The 21,534-nt window shown below is 36.5% G+C and overlaps 1 protein-coding gene across 6 annotated transcripts in view; it reads left to right on the plus strand.

Annotated features, from left to right (window-relative positions):
• gria2b (glutamate receptor, ionotropic, AMPA 2b) overlaps window positions 1-21,534 on the plus strand; it is a 52,066-nt gene that overhangs the window by 23,386 nt on the left and 7,146 nt on the right. For all 6 annotated transcript variants that reach the window (XR_013100656.1, XM_024804016.2, XM_024804018.2 and 3 more), the window contains exons 3-11: window positions 6,706-6,945; window positions 14,416-14,612; window positions 15,818-15,871; window positions 15,966-16,124; window positions 16,739-16,906; window positions 18,995-19,099; window positions 19,261-19,368; window positions 19,672-19,878; window positions 20,016-20,383. Coding sequence is in view for 5 of the 6 variants with exons in the window: in XM_024804016.2 (XP_024659784.1) it covers window positions 6,706-6,945; window positions 14,416-14,612; window positions 15,818-15,871; window positions 15,966-16,124; window positions 16,739-16,906; window positions 18,995-19,099; window positions 19,261-19,368; window positions 19,672-19,878; window positions 20,016-20,383 (1,606 nt within the window). In the remaining variant the exon portion in view is untranslated. The remainder of the gene's footprint in view (window positions 1-6,705; window positions 6,946-14,415; window positions 14,613-15,817; window positions 15,872-15,965; window positions 16,125-16,738; window positions 16,907-18,994; window positions 19,100-19,260; window positions 19,369-19,671; window positions 19,879-20,015; window positions 20,384-21,534) is intronic.

Consider the following 21,534-nt stretch of genomic DNA (forward strand, 5'->3'; position numbering starts at 1 on the left):
AAAAACTAAATTTTGTCACAGATGTCTAAAAAAACATTTTACTTGCCATCTACATCTAATATATTATATATGCTTTGCACAGCTGTTCAATGCTTTGCTAAGCTAACCAGCTGCTGGATTCTGCTACATACTTATATATTACATAAACTGATCATCAGTTAAAGCACATGGCTTATGAATTTTAATTTTCTAACCTGTATGCAATGGAATTTTATATTAATTACCAGCATAACAGACCCCACCTTATCAGAAATCTTTACAAAATGAGTAGAGTTAATGTTGTGATCTAATACGCAACAGGAAAGTGAATGCATATAGCATATAGAACAAGCATTAATCAGTGAAATATGTTGAAAAATATGAAAATATAACTCCCCATATATGTCCCGTGAACCTCATTTTTTGATTACTTGTCAATGAATAGTATGTTTATTAAATATTTCATTTGCATTTACTGGCAAAACTTGCCTTTGTTTCTTTACTGCAGTCAAAATATAATAAATAAAGAAAACAAACCTGAAAAAGGTTATCAAAACAACATAGCAAAAAGGGAATAAAATTAAATTTAGTTTTTATTTGCTGAGAGGAAAACATATTATAAGTTATAAAAAGATTCCCTACACTATAAATTTGATTTAAAAAAATTTTTTCTTCCCACGAGTGCCGTGAATTCTAGCTTGATGAAGTATGTCCTTCACTGCAGTCCTTTCTCAACTTGTCCTTTTTTCATTATTAAAAAAAAATAATACAAAAAATCCCTTCCATCTTCCAATATCATTTTCACAAAACAGTAGCATGACCATTGGGTTGTTTTGGGAAGCCACAAGCCACCAGGTTTCTCCAGTGTTTTGTAGACGTCCAAGGTCAAAATTTTCCTGTGCAACAACTATATCAGTGACAAATTTCCTTGGGGTGCTTTTATGCTGTGCAAACTGGTGACATATCAGTTCTACATAAAAGCCCTAAGGTCTCGAGGCAGTTTTTTATGTGGTGAGAACAGAAGTGTTGGAGATGCTGAGATATATAACAGTGAGTTCTGTTAGATGTGAGTGGACTGCTGATGATTATCACCACAGTGACGTGGCATGTGCGAATGCATGCATGTGCATTACACTGATTCATCAGTTTGCTGAAGCACTTTGCCAATTTTGGCCTTCTGTTACCAGATGGTTTGTCAGATTTGGATGCCTGTTTTAGTCAGTTTTTTCTACTGAATGGGAAATTGTGTATTTTCTTTATGTAGATATTAATAAAAAGCACCAATATGCCAAAGATTTCTGTTTACTGGATTTGATATTTTCAAAATAAAATACATTGAAACTATGTTGAAGCTTAAATATGATTAGATACTTATCACATTTAAAATGGTGACAATATTAAAAAATAATAGCTTTACTATATTATTATTATGGGCATACTTTGATAGACCTAAGTATGTTTTGATGAGATTAACTGAATTTGCAGAATTCATCCATGTTGTTTGGACAATTTCAGGGCATATTAGATGTCAGCTGAAGTTGCAAATTTATGCAAGTTTAATCTTTGATCAGTGACGGAGCAGTCATGTAAACAGTGGCTGAGCAGCGAAGTTGCCTTCAGTGCCACAGTGGTGAAAACGAGGTCAGCTAATTGGGACGGCTAAATATATTTCAAAGGGTACACCTTCTCTTTGGAAGGTGATAAACTGTGCCAGAGTCACTTTTGCAGCACATTTAACGTCATCCTGTAATGAAGGGATTAGAACCTTCTGATGACCACGGAGTGCCTGATGAGTGTTTATGTAGCTGTAGCACAAATAATGTGGAGCAACTGCTGGGTGAACTAATGGAGTTGTTACAAGAAATGGCATATTCTATCCATTAGATTAACCCAACTTCAGGCAAAACAAATCAAACAAAATACAAAAATAAAAACAAAACAGTAATAACACATGCTGTTTTCTCCTTAATGTGCCTGTGCATCTGCTGCATCTGCTGTGGATATCAAATTGGTCAATTAATCAGCATCAAATTACTGTAGATAATGTACTGTACATGAAATAATAACTAAATTTCAATGGAAAAAATATCTAACTAACTGTGTTCTGATAAAACTCACATTTAATCATTAAATTAAAGTGTAGAAAAAATGCACACAGATGCAACAGTGTTGCGTTGGCATGTCTTGATATACAGTGAAGCTCAAATTTAAGAAAACCATCATCTTCATGGCAAAGTGTAGCATGTTTGAAATGTGGTGAAGAGTCTAAATATTAAGATCTCAGGGGTTTCAGTGTATATTTGTGTAATCTCTACGATGATAGATGTGTCATTTTCTGTTCAAATAGTCCAATACAGAATGTGCCCATGTATAGCGATCCTCTATTCAACACTTTAAGGAAGCAATTTTCCTGTTATTGTTCCCTTCTGCTCTTTTCTTTCTGTTTTGTATAAAGATTTAGGACATTTCAGAGGCAGTTGGATATATCAGAAGCACACAGCAACATGCTTAATTATTGTTTTTATGTAAAGATTAATATAACGACTGCCTTATGTTTTACGTTACCTTGATCAGATTTTAGTTTTTTATTTGACATTACTGGTTCATAGATGAACGACTTAAAACTAAATGAATAAATAAGTGGGATGCATAACCAAATGCAAATAACCCAGATAAACATGCACAAGCACAGACACATACATAGAGAGATACATTATTTATATTATACACTATTGTCAGTAACAACAATATTAGGATTACAAGTCCCCAAATCAACAGTCTGTTTATCTTGCTGAAACATTCCAAAATTTAGTGAGAACTGAATTTTTTCCCCATGTTATCTTCATAAACAGAATGATAGAGAAGGAAAACTGGCACCATGCTATAATTTTCAGACACAGCAGTGAGCAATAATAAGATTTGTTTCAACATTTTGCTCATGGTGCATAATTAGGGTGACCTCAAGAACACTAGAAAACACTAGAAAAAGAGATTTACCCAATCACTCCTTTTTCTGCGTTTGGAGGGGGATTTCTGAGGGTGAATACTTGCTGGTTTCACTGAAAAGCAGTCAGATGTGACAGAGGCTTAATGGCTTTTCCAAAATCCCCAGTGTTTCTAAGAGTTACTGTCTGTGGCTGGCTTTTCTTTCTTAATTAAACATTTCTAAATTCCTTATTGAAGAAGTGCACGTAGAAGTCTCACCCATTAAAAACCTTACTTTTCATTCTTTTTCTGTCACATTTCACAGACGGCAAAGTCCTTTGAACAGTCCCTGCACAGACAAATAGACAGCGCATTGCTTCTGGATGTGAATTTCCATATTTGGTAATAAAGTAACATGTTGTCAAACTGTTCTCTCTGGCATAAGCTGCAGCACAGTCATGGGGATATCCAGTTTCTAAGCACGAGCTCAGTGAGTTTTAATCCTGGGCAAACTCAGCAAGCTCACCAGCAAGAGTGTCAGCATAGCAAGGCTAGAAACATGACAATGGACAGATGTGACACAACGACAGAAAAAAAGAGCAGCAACTCTCTTAGCTTCTATAAGTGCCAGGAGACCTAGAATATGGTACATTTTTAAGAAATATGGTGCCAGGGTGAGTTATAGAGCGGGTTTTAAGTCTTACAATTATCATGCCTTGGAACAAAATATGACATATACTTACAAATGTATTTCACCAGCTATTCTGAAATAGGAAAGGGGGTGCAAAGCAAAAGAAAAAAGGAGGCTGCAAAGTGAAACAAAACTGCATACATATATGGCATTCTCTTTGTGTGAACTGTAATTGTCTAGAATATGATCAGTATTTTATCTTATTTAAGAAAATATCTCAAACAGAAAATAAGAAAAGAATATAAGTAATACAAAATTCCAATTTAACAGCAAAGGCCTGAAATGAACAATTCAGCAGCAACTTCAAAAAGCAGTGTTTTAAAAATTTAATGGAAGATACTTACTGTGAACTACAGTAGCTAGCGTCTCCATGTACCCACAGTACCAAAGTTGCACATTATCTGTAAATTACAACTATATTTAGCTTATCTCAAATGTAATTCAAAGCTCTCCACCTGTGTCATATTTTCAGACTTTGTTCCTTTAAATTACCCTGACTTATTTAACATGTAACCTAACTTCTTTTCTGACAGACATTTACTTTTACTTCATTGACCTGTACACTATCATTCTCAGGTTAGACTGTGACAGTTAACAGTCAACACACTTTAGGTTCTGTTAGCTTGCACGGAGACAAAAAATGAAATTAGATTAGTGAGGTCTAATCTCTCTGTGGCCACATTACTGGCCAGTGTCATCTGCTAAAAAGATTAGAAATGGTGTCACAGACTGATGGAGGTGATTGGACTGTTAACAGTTCGGCTCCGGTGGCTGTGATGAACATTTAATTGCTCATGTCAATGGATTGTTAAAGATATTTGAAGTGCATGAATGATGGCGGTGGATGAAAGCGAGTCACTGGTATTCTAGCCAGTTTTTAAAGGGCTGTGTGTGCATTTGACTATGGGGTGAATGTTTTCCAAGGAACTCTAAACAAAGGTTTGACAAGTAAACAAGTAATGTTTTCATTGCCTCATAAAAAAATCATTTGGTATACAGCATTGAGCAATTAATCTACTGTTAAATATTTCAACTCACTTACCAAAAGATGAGGAAAAACTGCTAAAATTATATTTTCCAGGAAAAGAAAAAACAGGAAGGCACCACCGTGAAAATCTAGCTTCTATGGACCTCCAGTGGTTTAATGAGGTATAAATTAAATTTAGCCTGTGTCAGTGCACCATGACTTTAGTGTTGGCCACATTTCGAAATACACAAACTTCAAGCACTTCAAGCACACGAGCAAACGTCTCTGAAGTTTTGAGTCATGGTCAATCTTATTTGTTTTTTTAAAAAAAGCTTATTTTTGTGTGTTTTCCATGTTGGTCGTTGTGATTGTTTTAAATATTCCAGTAACCTGAAAACAAAAGTAGTGACACACATGGTAACAATAGAGGTGTTATCTTCATTTAGGATGGAAACCGTCTTATCAGTTTGCTGAAATAGCTAAAATTGGACTCAAATTGTTGTTTCATTCAATAAAATCATGGAAGATATGAGATTTTTGAGCTCAGAGCTTGGTAATGAGGCTTTCCTTTCCAAAATGCACATTGAAAATAGTAATTTACTTTTCATCAACTGATTGTTGGGTGTTTAATTTGACCAAATTTCAACCAGATATTTTAGGAATTGACCCAAAATAACTTTTGCAATTTTACAGCTCTATTGCAGTCCTATTCTATTCGATTCGATCGTGTTCAGCAGGAACAAAGTCTGACTGGACAATAGTAAGTCATTTGCCAGAGAAAGAATTTAATTAAATTAATTTCAGCTGAGATTTCATTAATGAAGCTGGTAATATTTAACAATATGAAAAAGTGGCTAAAGAATACTCCCTGTGTACATATATGAAGCATTACAGCAAAAATGAAGTAAACCTTTACAAACACCTAGTAGCCTGCAGAAGTAACATATCAAACTGATAGTCACACCACATATCTGTTACACAGACTCCAGTTCCCTTTGTCAATGAGGCACCTCACAATGATACTGGACAAAAAAACAAATCACTAGATTAATTACACTGAAAGAAACATGACAAAAGTCAATAACCCTCATTAACTTACATTTGATCAATACACATTTACAAGGAGCATGCAAATCTATCTACTCCAGTAAAATGTTTAAAAAACACTGCCGAAAGCAACTAAAGGATAAGATAGACATTTAGCATTTATGTTTACAGTCCATTGAGTTTTCAGTACTCTCTTCTGATCTTTGCATAATGAATGCTAGAAGCCAGTTACATCCCTGGTGTTATGTGGACCAGAACATATGTCCTATATTATTGAATACGGTGCTTTTGGAGAGTCAGCAGAATGAGGATGTAATACAAGTAATCTAATATAAACACAGAGTAATCACACAGTATATAATTAAACTGTTGTTAACGAAGGCAAACATTAAATCTAATGGAATCTCACAATATATTGTGGATATTAAATATTCTACAGATGCATCTGCTCTTAATGGTAAAGGGGGTGAAGCAGTGCACTGAAGCATATTTGGATGCCCCATAATCATATACCTGTGAATATGTGGAATAGTTACATTTTTCTCGGGGCAGTGTTACTATACCATAAAACAGAGAACATTTAAAAAGTTGATATAGAGTTTTAAAGAATCTTTAAGACAAACAGAATATCAATCACAGTCATTATCACTATATCAAATAAAGCAATAGGTCATTTCATAAAAGTTTCACAAAGTGACTCGCTCAGATTGGATCTGCTGCTGTTGAACACAAGCACTCCCCTGACAGAACTTATGGGAAACTATCCATTAATCAGCCGAAAAAGAAACTAAAAAAGATGTCCCTTAATGGTTGTTTCTGGCCCTAATATGCACTAACTGAGGGTAATAAAGGTCTTGGTTATATACATTGCTATGAATTATAGCAGGGAGTACTGTATGCTTCCCAAATAAATGTCAGAAGAGTTTGTTTCAAATAAGATATGACATTGCTCTGGCAAATCATCCGTGGTATAAAAGACAGCAACTTGTTTTCTGCTAAATAGTGAAAAGGAAGTTTGCAATTTAATTCAACCAGGATTAAAAGCAATGAAGTAAACATTCAGTACAATGTCCTAACACAATTTTTTTTTCTTCAGTCTGTTCACAGTTCTCTAGAGGAGTGTATGCCATTTTTGGATTCTATGACAAGAAGTCTGTAAACACCATCACCTCGTTTTGTGGGACGCTACATGTCTCCTTCATTACACCCAGCTTCCCTCTGGATGGAAGTCATCAGTTCATTATCCAGATGCGACCAGATATCAAGGGTCCCCTTCTCAGCCTTATTGAGTACTACAAGTGGGACAAGTTTGCCTATCTCTACGACAGCGATCGAGGTAAGAAGTGAACACGTTTTATAGCTTTCAAAGTGTGATTTGAGTGGATTTTCATCATGAAATTCTCTAAAGAAAATCTGCCACTGTTGTCAGCTGGTTATCTTGTAGCCTTGGAAGCTTGAGTGCTAATCCTATGGCTATTTGTAAAACATGTATGTGAAATTATGAACTTTGAAAACTGCATTATTGGCCAGATATTTGGATTCTGTAATATAAACCACAGAAACTGTAAGTTAGACTATATTATTATATGTTTGCTACTTTCAGCTGCTGAGTTGTCACAAGGGGCTACAGAAGAGTAATCTATCCAGCAATTTGCTGGTTCTGTTAAGCTGTAAGTTAGCATACATGTAGCTTTTTGTTAGTATAGCTTTTGGGAACACTGGTCCTCTTAGGGGAAAGGCTCGCATGTCCCCCTAGTGACCTTTTCTCATGGAGGATAAGTGGACCCAAACTTTGCCCATTCCTCCTGACAGACATTTTGTTGATACACTTTTGGTCCACTTGTCCCCTTACAGGGAAGCGGTTGATCAAATGAATACAGAATCCTGAGCAACCGCTTTTATCCTGTGACAAAACATTTCTATCCCACTGTGTGCAACACAGGTGAAGCTAGGTAAAGGGCATGGGCTCATTACAAACAGCTTGTCACATACAATCAACTATAGCACCTCCTCCATTTGAGAGTGTAATGTAATATCAAGGCGAGGTTAGAGGAGAGGCAGTCAGAGTCATCTCTGACATACAGTGGAGATGATACGGCCTAAAGCTGTTGATTTCCACACTTGTTCTACGTAGAGATGTGATGTCAGCAATGGTGTGACCATCCTAATTGAGAGGAAAAGTTGCACCATGCTTAGTTCACATGTGTTATTTTTCAGCTCCACTTCACAATCAAACAACAGACTCACAGATACATACACATATACAAATACACACACCCAGTTGCTTTTCTGGTTCCAACTCTACCTAAAATTCAAGCCATACCCTTTTTGGTCTATCAGTCAGTTAGACAGGCAGGCTTTTCCCAAGATTAAGGATTACAGAATCTGAAGACTGTCACCATAGCACTCATCATGTTTTTACAGTCTGCAGCTATCACAAACATTCACTAATACAGCAGTAGTGGTGCCCTTAATGATAAAACTAGCTTTTTTAGAGAATAAGTTAAATTATTTAGCCATAAATAATCTCTATCCTGAGCCTGTACACCTGTATTTGGAATCCTGGATAAGATCAAGGGCTGAATTTATCCTACATGAAATATTATCTACCCTCAAACTATAATATCCCAGCTTGCTTCATATTCAAATCTATTTCGTCCCTTTTCTTTGATCCCTTTCATAAGTGATTCTTCAAAATTCGACACTGATAACGTCGAAGTCTGGAAATAAGATTTTATATCTTCCAGCAGACATTTTCTCTCACTACCTGAAACGTCGAACACACTATATGCTTTATAAGCATGACAATTGTATTTTTTAATTGAGCTAGCGGCATATGAGTTGGTAAAATGGAAGATGGCTGTGGCTGAATTCGAGAAGAATGGTTAATATAGCAATTAATAATAAGGTGTAATAAAGGCGATGGCAGCCAAAAGGTTCAAGAACAATCTACTCCTGCTTTTGCATTATCTCACTTTGCTGTGTCATGTAATTCATTTTATGCTGTCACCTGCTAATTGTGATTCTGTGACTTTTGCCCTTGAAGCACAATGCAGTCTTCTGGAGCAACTGACACTGAAAAGAAAATCTCTTCCACAGATAGAGTTCCACTCTCTATTAACACTCTTACTGCAATGAAAAACCAGAATTAAAAGCTCAGTACTATCTAGTTACAGTGGAATAACAGTATTAAGTCTTCTATCCTAACAGGAATACTCAGTGTTTATGTTACACATCAAATTATTCTTTTAGCTCATAGACTAATTGTTTTATTTTCAGCACGCTAAAAGAGACAATGTTCAGATCAATTTTAGAAATCATTTTGAAGGTATGCAACATTGATAAATTCCCAAAGATAGTTTTATATGTAAGTATTTATATGAAGCACTAAGTGGTTTATTGCAACAGAAGTGAATCAACATAGAGATGTGAAACTGCTGCTGTCTACACACAGTTTAGAGTGGATACACAGTGGATGGATTAGGAAGGATTTAGAGCATTTCTGCTCTGTATTACCTTTAACTTTCTATAGTGTTACATCTCTTAAAGTCTCCCATTGCACCTTTTCCCATCCAAGACATATCCTGCCTGCTCTTTATACACTAACGTTATCCTCCCATTTGTCCTGTCTGCTTTACAAATCATCTCTTGTGTTTGCTATGCTTTTCTTCCTTTTGCCAGCATGCTAAGTCTTACCATTCAGCCTTTCTGACTGACAGCAGAATCAAATACTGTTCCTCTCTAAAATCAGAAGCACCAGCTGTTTCACAGTGTCCCCATGCTAATGCTAGGAGTGACCTGCTGTCCTTACTGTACGTCCGCTGTGGCACTAAGGGGCCTGTTGTGCATATTTCATCATTGCATGGCTGTCTAATTAGGTCAGTGTGATCCACTCATTCCCATGGCAACCCAAAGTGTAGAGAGAAGAGGAAAGAGAGAGACTGTAAGTGACTAAGCTTGTTGGTAAATGATGCAAGGATGTGTGGGGGTGTTTCTCAGGGAGTCGAAAGAAAGGAAGCAATGGAGTTGTTACTGGTTATGATGAATTCTATTAGAACACTGAGGCTAATGCATGAACCAGCAAATACCTTGTCAGCTATGGCCAGTAACTTGGTTTAAACAATGGATCAAGATAGATTAAAGAGTAGGTTAAAGAGAAGACCAATATTATGGTGTAGGTCAGGTACTGGGAACCTATTTTTGGTAAACAACTGATAAATATCTCAAAAAGTGGAGCTGCAACTGATCTTTTCTAACGTGATAAAAATGTGACTACTTTGCAGTGGGCTCCATTTATCCTTTCATCCATTTTCTTGTGCTTATCTAATTCACTGGTTCACGGTTGATGCCCATCCTGCGTGCCATGCGTGGGGTGTGGGGTTACACCAACAGCAGTTACAGTTACAGCAAAACGGTACAGTTACCATTACTAACAAAAACTTAGTCATATTTTCTTTTGTTTTTTCTTCCATCTCCAAAAAGTTTGTCTAAAGGGTCTCCCTTACCGCAACTTCAGCTTTATAGCAGGAAGTGGAAATATTTGCTTGGGACATCTTCCCTGTTGCAAATGTTGAGGACATTCTCTCTGATTGGCCAACCTGTACATTTAAAAGGAGGCCAAAAAAGCTCAAACGATGCCCAGTCTTTTCAATTTAGGTGCTTATCAATAGTAAACTGTGTGATCGGCTAACACTAATTAGCAGGTCTAATTGCCTTGGCAGTTAACCTACACAGTCTATGGATGCAATTTGCTAACTAAGTCCGTTACAAGTTTCTCGGTGACTGCAGTTGTCAGTCAAAGCTGTTATGATGACATTACACCCCAATTTAACATCACCGCGGTAGGAATTAGAATCAAACTTATGGGAAAGGAGACCCCTTGGACATAAATCACCATAATGAGAACTATTGATGACAAAAGAAAGAATCTTTGGAAAAAATTTATCTGAGGGGAATTAATTTATTTTAGTCTGACCCCAGTCCCATTCGCTAACATGGAGGAGGCGGGGTTTATGACATATACTGCAGCCAGACACCAGGGGGCAATAGAGACGTTTTGGCATTCATTTTTGGGGAGCTGTCGCGTCGTCCATGTTTTCTACAGCCCTAAAGAATGTAGCCTCATGGGCAGTGTAGTCCGTGCTGCAGGGAGAATGGACTGCCATACCCATTATGTATCTGTGAGCGAGGGAGGGAGAAAAAGGTGAGTGGAAAAGTATGAACTGTCATCGAGTAGAAACGGGGGCTGGAAGCATGTAAATATAATAATAACCACTGCAGCCAAGAAGAGTGCCTGACGAGCCCAGTTGTAAGTAAGCTATTAAGACTCAACTGTACACAGTGTTCGTGTTTTCCTCCGAAACAATAAGTTCCGTTGGAGCAGCCTTTCAACGCCTCTCTCTGTCTCAAACTTGACCCAGACAACAAAGTAAAGCTATTTTTCGGCTACTAGCCCGACACTGAACCTGAAGTATTAGCCAGAGGTCCCTTTACTACGGTTCGGAGCCGCGGACCTTCAGTAACAGTAATAAATCACACAGCAATAGTACATTCATGTAGTTGTAAAAAGCATGATAATATATTAAGTAATCCAAAGTATTCAGAATACGTTACTCTCATCCAGTAACGTAACGGAATACGTTACAAAATACATTTTGGGGCATGTATTCTGTAATCTGTAGTGGAATACATTTTAAAAGTAACCTTCCCAGCACTAAGCATGCCAGCATTTGCTAATATATTAGAAATCCACTGTTGTCTAAATAAGGTCACATACTCGTGCTTGGAGACTTTATGCTTAATTAATCAAGGTCAAATAAAAGCGCTGTCTACAGCAGTGATAAGCACTAAAATAGCTATTTCTGCTGTCAAATATTACAATTGTACCAGTCTGGGTTTTTTTTTTTTATAATTTCCATACTTTTATCTAAACATCATTCAAACATTTACATGTTTGAATCTAGATTAAAATAAACAAAAAATAAACCCAAATAAAAAATTTGCAGATTCAAGTTCTGTTATAGCAGACCTGTAGGCAATCACAACCCCTGCTATTTCTTCCTAAAACAAAGCCTTTAAACACTTGCAATTGATTTAAGTGGTGCTTCAATAGGCATTAAGCAAAGAATAACAGGTTCACTCTGGGGAAGGATGTTGGACTTTCAGCACAGTAGATATATGGGAACACAATTTGTTAAACAGATTATAGCTAATGTGAGGATGAATTTGTAGGAATCGAATCAATATCCTCTATTTAATCTGAGCCTATTTGACCCTTAATTAAACATTTTACATCGTATTGTACATGTTCTCATGTATTTGGAGTCATGATTCAATATAATAAAAAAATTGTCAAATGTAAAAGGTAGTAAAGGAAACATTTAACTTAAGTGCTGCTTTAGACCACTGAAAGAGGTATTTGTTGTTCATTGCAAAACGTGCAAAATCATGGGTTTGTGAATAATTATAAAATATTATATAACCGAAAAAGTCACATATATTCTTACATTATATACAACATTGAATGACTTAAAGTGAATGTAACAAAATCAATGATGTCCTTTTTTATGAAATAATTACATTTACAAATGTCATTGAACTTGTAACAAAAGCAAAATACTAAATACGGTATATATTTTAACACTAAATACACAGGAACAAACTAGTATTACATGGTGATATAGTCTTTCAGGTAAAAAGAGTGTAGGGTGGGATGTGATCTAGTTATAAAGTTAAAGGGTACACTGGGGTGGACAATATATTTTAATACATTTAATTACTTATTAATGCAAATGTTTCATCAGCTAATTTGATGGCCACAGAAAAGGTGATAAAATTGACTTTGAATGCGGGACATTTGTTGATGTCACATGTTGGTCTGAGTCTTCCAGAAACCGCTGGTCTACTGGGATTTTTCTAGGCATAAATGCTTTGTTGATGCCAGAGGTCAGGGGAGAATGGCCTGCTTTCTACATGCTGATACCAACAGCAGCTCAAATAACCGCTTACATACAAGGTGTGCAGAAAAAGCATCTTTGAATACAAAATATATTAAACATTGAAGCACATGGCTACAGTAGCAGAAGATCACAACAGAAGACCATTTCTGCCAGCTTAGAATAGAAAAAAGACGCTACAGTGGTGCAGGGTATACTTTTTTGGCAAGCTTTGGGGTTTTTGTTACTAACTGATTGTTTAAAATGCATAACCTACCTGAGTATTGTTGCGCACATGTCCATGTCTTTATGACCATAGTGTACCCATCTTGTGATAGTTGCTTCCAGTAGGATAACACACGATTTCACAAAGCTAAGATAATTTCACTCTTGTTTCTCAAACATGACAATGAAATCACTGTACTCAAAGGGCCACAGTTTCAATCCAATATGGATGTTCATCTGACAAAGATGCAGGACGTGCATGATGCCATCATGTAAACATGGACCAACATCTCTGAGAATGGTTTTCAGCAACTTGTTGAATCTATGCAACAAAGAAATAAGGCAGTTGTGGATGCAAAAGGTTTTATTAGTAAGGTGTGCCCAACAGAGCAGCTACTGACTATAAGTACAGTCCACAGAGATGCACTATCTAGATTATATTTGACTTCAGCCAATGCTAACTAGCATTTTGCCTTTGTTGTTTAATTATTTTCACTGCATATTACTCAGAACTTAAATTTCATTTCATTTATCTAATTTCTTAAGTATCAATAAAACACATTTAACCACTACTTTGACCTTAATGCAACTATGATGAATAGTTCATTCAGATAAAACTGCAAGTCTCCATTTTCCTCATATAAAATCAAAGCCGCGTCGCATGAAATTGATTACATCTGTAATTCACCGGCAAGTCAGAATGAAACACTCAACCTTTTCATTAAACCGCTTTCTAACTGCCCTCAGCAGACCAGCAATCAATAACAGCAAAGATTCAACAGTGAAACCAGACAGAGAGGATGATGCGAATATAATCTGAAACAGACATGATATCTTTGCCTTCACCACACTACACATCACACTGACTGACCAGTGCTACAGCTAACTGCACCAGCTGTGTCAGTTATTCACTGAACATTTTGTTTATATTACATATTGGAATAAACAGTACGGTCAAAATAAGTGATCACATACTGTAAGAGATTTTGCTGAAGACACTTATTTTTCAAGGTTTTCTGAAGGTCTTGCAATTCAAAATATCAGACAAAGACTATGAGTGGACGTTCAGGATAGATTGTACTGTGAAAAAAATAAGCAAAATACTCAATTACTCCTTTAAAACATACAGTAATAGAGCAGAAATGAAATATGAAATGTTGGTATTGATGCAGTCAAGTGTATTGTTAGACCCACTTTCCTCCCACATGTTGGTCAGGTTCATGCCAGAATACCTGTGACTCATCTTGATGAGCTCTTTACATAAGGCACTGAGTCGCTGTAAAACCTTCACTGGGTTTCAACAAGCAGATGAGAATGTTTTTGAACGGGTCTTGTCTGCTGGTCTATTTTTTTTTCTTCAAACTATGTCTGCTTCTGCTAGGCTCTTGCATTTCTTTTTTGTTTTTCTGCGTCCCACATTTTTATTTTCGCGTGCTTGCTGTGACTTCTTGAAATTTGAGGTTTGAAATCTGCATATCATGATTACTGCATTGAGCCATTAAAATGCCATAGGGCCAAAAATATCTCGGGGACTAAAGAGAATGTGCAGTTAATAATTTAAAACCATTATAAAACATATGCATATGTTAAGCATAAAGAGACACAACATGATTAATATTTTAACTCTGTGTCAATCTTTTCTTCAGGCCTGACAACACTGCAAATTGTTCTGGACACCGCAGCAGAGAAAAAGTGGCAGGTAACTGCCATTAATGTGGGAAACCTTAAAGATGAGAGAAAGGATGAGGCCTACCGCTCACTGTTCCAAGATCTGGAGAACAAAAAAGAGAGGAGGGTGATACTGGACTGTGAACAGGATAAAGTGAAGGACATTATGGAACAGGTACATTGTAGATTATTATTATTATTATTATTATTATTATTATTTGGTAGTCTTTCTCGTAAGTAATTTCTGGGTAAAATAATTACATGCAGTAGGCTCCATCGGTATAATGATCAGTGGCTTGTTGTTTGTAAAGAAAGCTAAAAAAAAATGTACATTTGCAAAACATTGAAAGCAAAAAACAAATGTTTTTACTATTTCGTGCTTAAATTATACATGATATTAGAACTAATAGAGTCCAAATATGTAAAAACTCTACTGGGAAGTGTAAATAGCACTGGGAATGGATCTGTGGTGATTAAAAAAGGGGGGTGCAGGAAATGCTAACAACCTTGTTGTCCTTTAATTACTCCTGTAGGAGAAAAGTAAGATCCAGTTGAAATACGTGTATCTGACAAAGCACTTACAAAAGTAGCCTTGTCACATGGACCATGCAGTCCAGCAGATGTAGAAAGGCACCATAACAATTATGCTAATTGTTCATTTAGGCTGTAAACAAAACTGCAATTAAAGGGAAAACAAATGCACATAAGCAGACTATTTTTACTTAACCTTTTTCTCACGAGGGAGGCATATTGATTAGCATTTAAAGCATGCAGACGTCTGTTTAACCAAATGCTGACTGAAATCAATGTCTACAGCCTCGTTGCCTCTTTATCAGGGAAAAACAGAGACTGTCGAGGTGGAAGTTTCTTGCTTTATGTCAAAGACATTTACATAGGAGATGCAAGACGTTATTATTCAAATCTGCATCAAGTAGCAGCCCTGACAAACGAAGGTGTCAGTCAAGCAGCGGGATTAGTTTCAGGTGTGCCATTTATATGAGGTACTGAAAAGGGGTCTGGTTGAGATATGTTAGTTTTTTGCTTTTGTCTTTTCTGATAAGAAAACTGGCGTCAGAACTTGATATCTCTGTCTAGCAATAGCTGCGACTATAAGTGACAATGTTTTTTAAAGTGATAACGGCCAAGACTGTCAGACATGTGAGGGTTGATTGAAACAAATTAATAATGTCTGAATAAATATGTGGCAGATTTAGATTGTACTTTCTTATAAGTGTAGTTGTCAAACAGTGTAAAATGGCATACAAGAGGAACTTCAATCAAGCATTTTATTAAGCTGTTTTTGTCAACTAAGAATTGCTTTTTCCTTCACGAGGTGACCTATATGTTGTTTTAATGCACATGTGTTTCACAACAATGTAGGTCATCACAATTGGCAGACATGTTAAAGGCTACCACTACATTATAGCCAATCTGGTGAGTGTAAACACCATTTACAACTTTTTCTTTAAAGAATGACTTTATAAGTGTATTAATTGATGGAATAATTCATTTTGATCTGTTTTTTTAGGGTTTCATTGATGGAGACCTGTCCAAAATTCAGTATGGTGGAGCAAATGTTTCAGGCTTTCAGATTGTTGATTTTGATGATCCCTTGGTTTCCAAATTTGATCAGCGATGGGAGGCACTAGAAGAAAAAGAATATCCTGGAGCTGACAGTAAAATAAGGGTGAGTTTTAACATGCACATATGAGGCGATATAATACTGAAATCATCAATGATTATTCTGTTTAGTTTACTCTACTATACCAGCCCACATGAAGTCAGCTTTTTGGAAATTGGAATGGCATGTTCAGTTTTGGCAAACACACAAATCAGATAAATTTACATTAAAATATAACCAGAGCTGCATAGTCATTGCCAAAAGTAGCCTTCGTTTTTTTGTAACTGGGAAAGTTCAAGCTGTTTTTAAGGCCACACTGATTAAAAAAAAGCACTCACTCAAGTTTTGACATTTACAAAACAACAAAACTGCTCTACAAAAATACATAAACAAAGAAAGCACCAGCATCAAACATATGATATATCATATGCTGTCTAATTAGGGGAAGACAGTGGATAAAGCATAATGCACTGTGTAATCTAGTGCAGAATGTCAGATAAATATCATTTATTTATTTGATCAACTATATTTATTCAATGTGTGAATACGGAGCTTACAGTTAAAGCCTTTTTTTGTCAACTAGTTATATTATGTTTAACCAGATGGCAATACAGTCCTTCATTATTCATCTATATATAATATATAATTCATGTATAATCTCCTCCAATTTTCTGCCATAGTATACATCTGCGCTGACCTATGACGCCGTTCAGGTGATGACAGAAGCTTTTCGATACCTTCATAAACAACGCATTGACTTTACCAGGAGGGCCAACACTGGTGACTGCTTGGCTAATCCTGCTGTGCCATGGGCTCAGGGTGTGGAGATTGAGCGAGCACTGAAACAGGTAACTCACCTCTTTTGCTGGTGAGGATTCATTGCAGTGGTAACAGTAGACACATTAAAAGAATAGCATTTTAAAACGCATCGAGGTAGAAAGTACTTGTCAAAGATTGATTTTTACAGTGCATATGTACACAGAGAAATATGCTCTCAGAAGAAGAAGAAACACACTAAATAGAGATTAATTTGATGGTAAACTATGATGCTGCATCAGTTATTCATGGTTATCATGTTGAGTTTCTGAAAGATCAGTAACACGGTTCTCAAATGTTTTTTTCTTTTATTTTTATGTCTTTATCTGTACCACACTGATTTGTCCATCTACACTCTTTCTTAATGCAGAGCAGAAAAAAGTGTCCAAAACAGCTTCTAGGATGAGATTCTTTTAATGATAAAGGTATCAGTTGGAAATGTCTCAGAAAGCTTTTCCAAAATTGATCAGTTCTTGCCTTTGATGTTTTTTTGTCTGGCACCCTGGAAGTCAGGATACACTTATAAAAGATCAAGATTAGCTGCCTTTAACCACCCCATGAAGACAGAGAGATGCTGTCCTGGGTTGTGATCAAACATGTCAGAAGATAAGCCGATCCAAGGGTGTTGGATCTCTTCCAAATCAATTTATGTTGCTCTCAAAACCTGATCAGTGATGTTTAGTTTCCCAAGATCACATGGCTCTTACCTTCAAATGTCCCCCAAAGTGAGGTGAAAGTGAGAGAGAATCAAACTTTATATTATGCTACCTATTTTTACCTAATATTTTAACTTTAATATTTTCCCAAAGGGGGGTTCTACGGCTAGATGAATATCACAGTATTAACACAGTGTGTGACAAGTTTGTTTTTTTCCCCCCCTCATCTCTTTTTGAAAGGACGTTTCAATTTGTTTTTCATTTTTAGTTTTTCCATCCATCCATCCATCCATCCATCTTCTTCTGCAGTTAAAGAGGTTTCTTCTTGGTCTCAAATCAACTTAACTAAACAAGTAACCTGTGAGTTTGATTGAACACTGTTACAGACTATGTAACATCTAATATGGATTTTACATTGTGAGTATAGTATGCAGTGTACTGACGTGCCATCCATATAGGAAACAACTAGTAACACATCAGCACTCAAGTCTAGACCTATGTAACAGCTTTCATGCAATACAGTGACTTGCCAACTGAAAATGGAACTTAAACTTTGGTGATTTTTCAAGTTTGTCAACTAAATGAGAGGATGTATGTCGAAAATCTGAGTTTCCATGTTGTGAAGTTAAGAGATCCACTCCACCAAATGCATTTTAGAAATGCTGATTTTCCCTGAAAAAAATCAAGAGGATCCTTCCCATTCTTTCTACTTTAGTTCCTTTGGTTAATGAATGTTCTCTGAATACATGCTGAGTTTATGCTCTTCAATCTGGACACCACTGGGTTCATTCAGACTTTCTGCTGCCTCGTAGCTCAGCACAAAGAAGTATTTGAAGTCATTAGGTATCATGGTAAAACACTCAAGAAGAGGGGAGTCATAGGAAACAAAGAGCAAAGAACACTTCTCACTTAACCGATCCAAATGGATGTCACTTTAGGGAACTTGGATGAGGTCGTGACAACATCACAATGCACTGATTTTTGGGCAATGAAACTCTGGGTGAATATGTTTTTGAGGACTGTATTACTTCAGACAAGTAAAAAGACACGTAAAAAAGATCCTTATTAGCACATTAGTATTTTACTTCTCTGAAACTGTCCCAATCGTCTCCTGATGACTTAGCAAAGAGCATTTCATCCTTGTTGTTCAAATTGGCAGCTATTTACGGATTAAGCCCTGAAAGGATTTATGAGACATTTATTACCTATTCATCCTGACAAAACTGCATTTGCATGACCCAGACAACATCAAGAATTAATTTAACTTTGAAAATCTCAACTTTTAACCTGCAAATGAATGGTGAATGGTGTTACTTGACTGATCATAATTAATAAGAACAACAATGATAGCTTCCATGTTTTTAATTATTGCCTTCCACATAAGCCCACTACCACTGTTTGCTCGTCACACAGATTTATTCATGTCAAATCAGTCTTACACACGTCTGATCTTGTGTTTCCAAGGTTCGAGTGGAAGGACTGACAGGAAACATCCAATTTGACCAGCATGGCAAGAGAGTCAATTACTCAGTGAATATAATGGAATTAAAGAGTAATGGTCCTGTAAAAGTAAGTCTCTTGATATCCAATTTGAATAGAAGATGAATATCTATACAAGATTTGAGCGTTTGGAAAATTTTTGAGACTATATAGTTTGAATTCAAGGCTCAAGCTGTCCATTAAAGCAGCACTTACTTTTTCTTGAATTTATTGCTTATTTTTTCCAACAGATTGGATACTGGAATGAAATGGATAAAATGGCTGTCACCAAATCAGATGTCTTTACAAATGACACAACAGGAATGGAAAACAAGACCGTTATTGTGACCACCATTTTGGTATGTTTAATAATGAGTCCATAACTAATTGCGTACTTTTAATTGTGGTTTTAGTGTCTCCGTTCTTGGACCACTGGGTACCTTATTTTATGAATAGATGTCTTAACACTTTAATTTAGACACTTTTCTCTTTACGGAGAAAAGTGTTGGTTTTTTTTCCTTGTTTTTGTTAAATATATGTAGTTAAATATATGTAGAATAACACCAGATCACTGATTTCACGCTACAAGGCTATACTGTGTTTCACAAGGTAATTCATATGTGCTGAATTCATGTGTGCTGCTCTTTTTTCCTGTCCTTCAGGAAGCTCCGTATGTAATGCTGAAAAAGAACGCTGACCTTTTTGTAGACAATGAGCGCTACGAGGGTTACTGTGTAGATCTTGCTGCTGAGATAGCGAAGCACTGTGGCTTCAAATATCAACTGAAAATAGTGGGGGATGGAAAATATGGAGCAAGAGATGCAGAGACCAAAATCTGGAATGGGATGGTTGGAGAGTTGGTATATGGGGTGAGTTGATCTACTCATTCGAATGCATGCTTTAAAGGTTTTCAATGAGATAGCTTTGATTGAGAGCCCCTGTAATCTCAAGTGGTATTTCTTAAACCTTTTTTTGCCTTTTTTTTCTTTGCCTTCTGGTTTGATAGAAAGCAGACATCGCAGTGGCTCCTCTGACCATCACATTGGTGCGAGAGGAAGTGATTGACTTCTCCAAGCCTTTCATGTCACTGGGCATTTCCATCATGATCAAGAAGCCTCAGAAATCCAAGCCTGGAGTTTTCTCTTTCTTGGATCCACTGGCTTATGAGATTTGGATGTGTATAGTTTTTGCTTACATTGGTGTCAGCGTGGTGCTGTTCCTCGTCAGCCGCTTCAGCCCCTACGAGTGGCACACTGAGGAGTATGAGGACGGGCAGATCCAGACCAATGAGTCTACTAATGAGTTTGGCATATTCAACAGCCTGTGGTTCTCCCTTGGAGCCTTTATGCGACAAGGCTGTGACATCTCTCCTAGGTAAGTCAGAAAAATCCACAACTTCCATATTGCGTTAATTTAAGAAAATTTATGCTGTAAGTATAAGTAAATGATAAGTGATATTCCACCAGAACTACCTAAAAATGAGAAAAAAAATGATTTTAGAGCTTCAAAGTATTCATCAACCAAGTGTATTTTTAGCTCTGCTAGCAATATAGGATTAGGGGTTGTAATATTGTTGGGTTTATAACTTAGAGGTCCAGCGTAAAGCACTGTAGCGTAGATTCTCAAATCAAAAGTGGATGACGAGGATGGAGAGCATTAGTTAGTAACATGTTATGTTTGAGCATGTAACCAAACCATCCACTTTGTTATATTCTTCATACATTCTGTATGTCTTGGCTTTATTTGGTTTTATTTACTTTTGTTTAGATGAAAAGTTATAAAATTATTCTTTTTACAGAATTTAGTGTAAAATTAATATTTTAACTGTAGATTTACTACCTTGTGAGTAGACATTTGTGTTGTGTTGACCTAACTTTTTTATCCCACACCTCATCCCAAACATGTTTTATGGTAAATTAAGAGTAACCACTGCTTCTCTTTGTTAACCCTGTTGCTCACAGCCTAAAGGGCCTGGGTTCAAATCCACATTCTAGATTGAGCCTTTCTGTGTAGAGTTTGCATATTTACCCAAGTTTATGTGGGTTGTCTCAGGATACTTTGGCTTCTTCCCACAGTTCAAAGACACCCATTTAGTGGGGTTAGGTTAATTAGTGATTGGTGCAAATGATTGTCTGTCCCACTATGTTAGCCCTGCTTTAGATTGGCACACTATCCAGAGTGTACCCTGCTTTTCGCTGGGATAGTCTCCAGCCTCCCACTGCAACCATAATTTGGAAAAGTGGAAGAAAATGGTTTTATGGATCTTTAGCATTATTGTAGTCTCAGAGATAAACTAGTACATCCCAACTAGAGTATTGTTTGGTCGGTTTGTGCTGTGCTATTTTCAAATGGATATACCTAAAAATAAACCAAAATAAATATACCAAATCACAATGCCATGCCCTACATCACACAGTGACTGCATTTATGGTTGAAACCTGCCTTTGATAAAATATGAAGAAAAAAAATCTTTTCAAAGCTGTGCATGGTTAAGTCTAGGAATATTTTGTGATTCATGGTAAATT

The sequence above is a fragment of the Maylandia zebra genome, linkage group LG2 (assembly GCF_041146795.1).
Source record: "Maylandia zebra isolate NMK-2024a linkage group LG2, Mzebra_GT3a, whole genome shotgun sequence".
NCBI classification, from domain to species: Eukaryota; Metazoa; Chordata; class Actinopteri; order Cichliformes; family Cichlidae; genus Maylandia; species Maylandia zebra.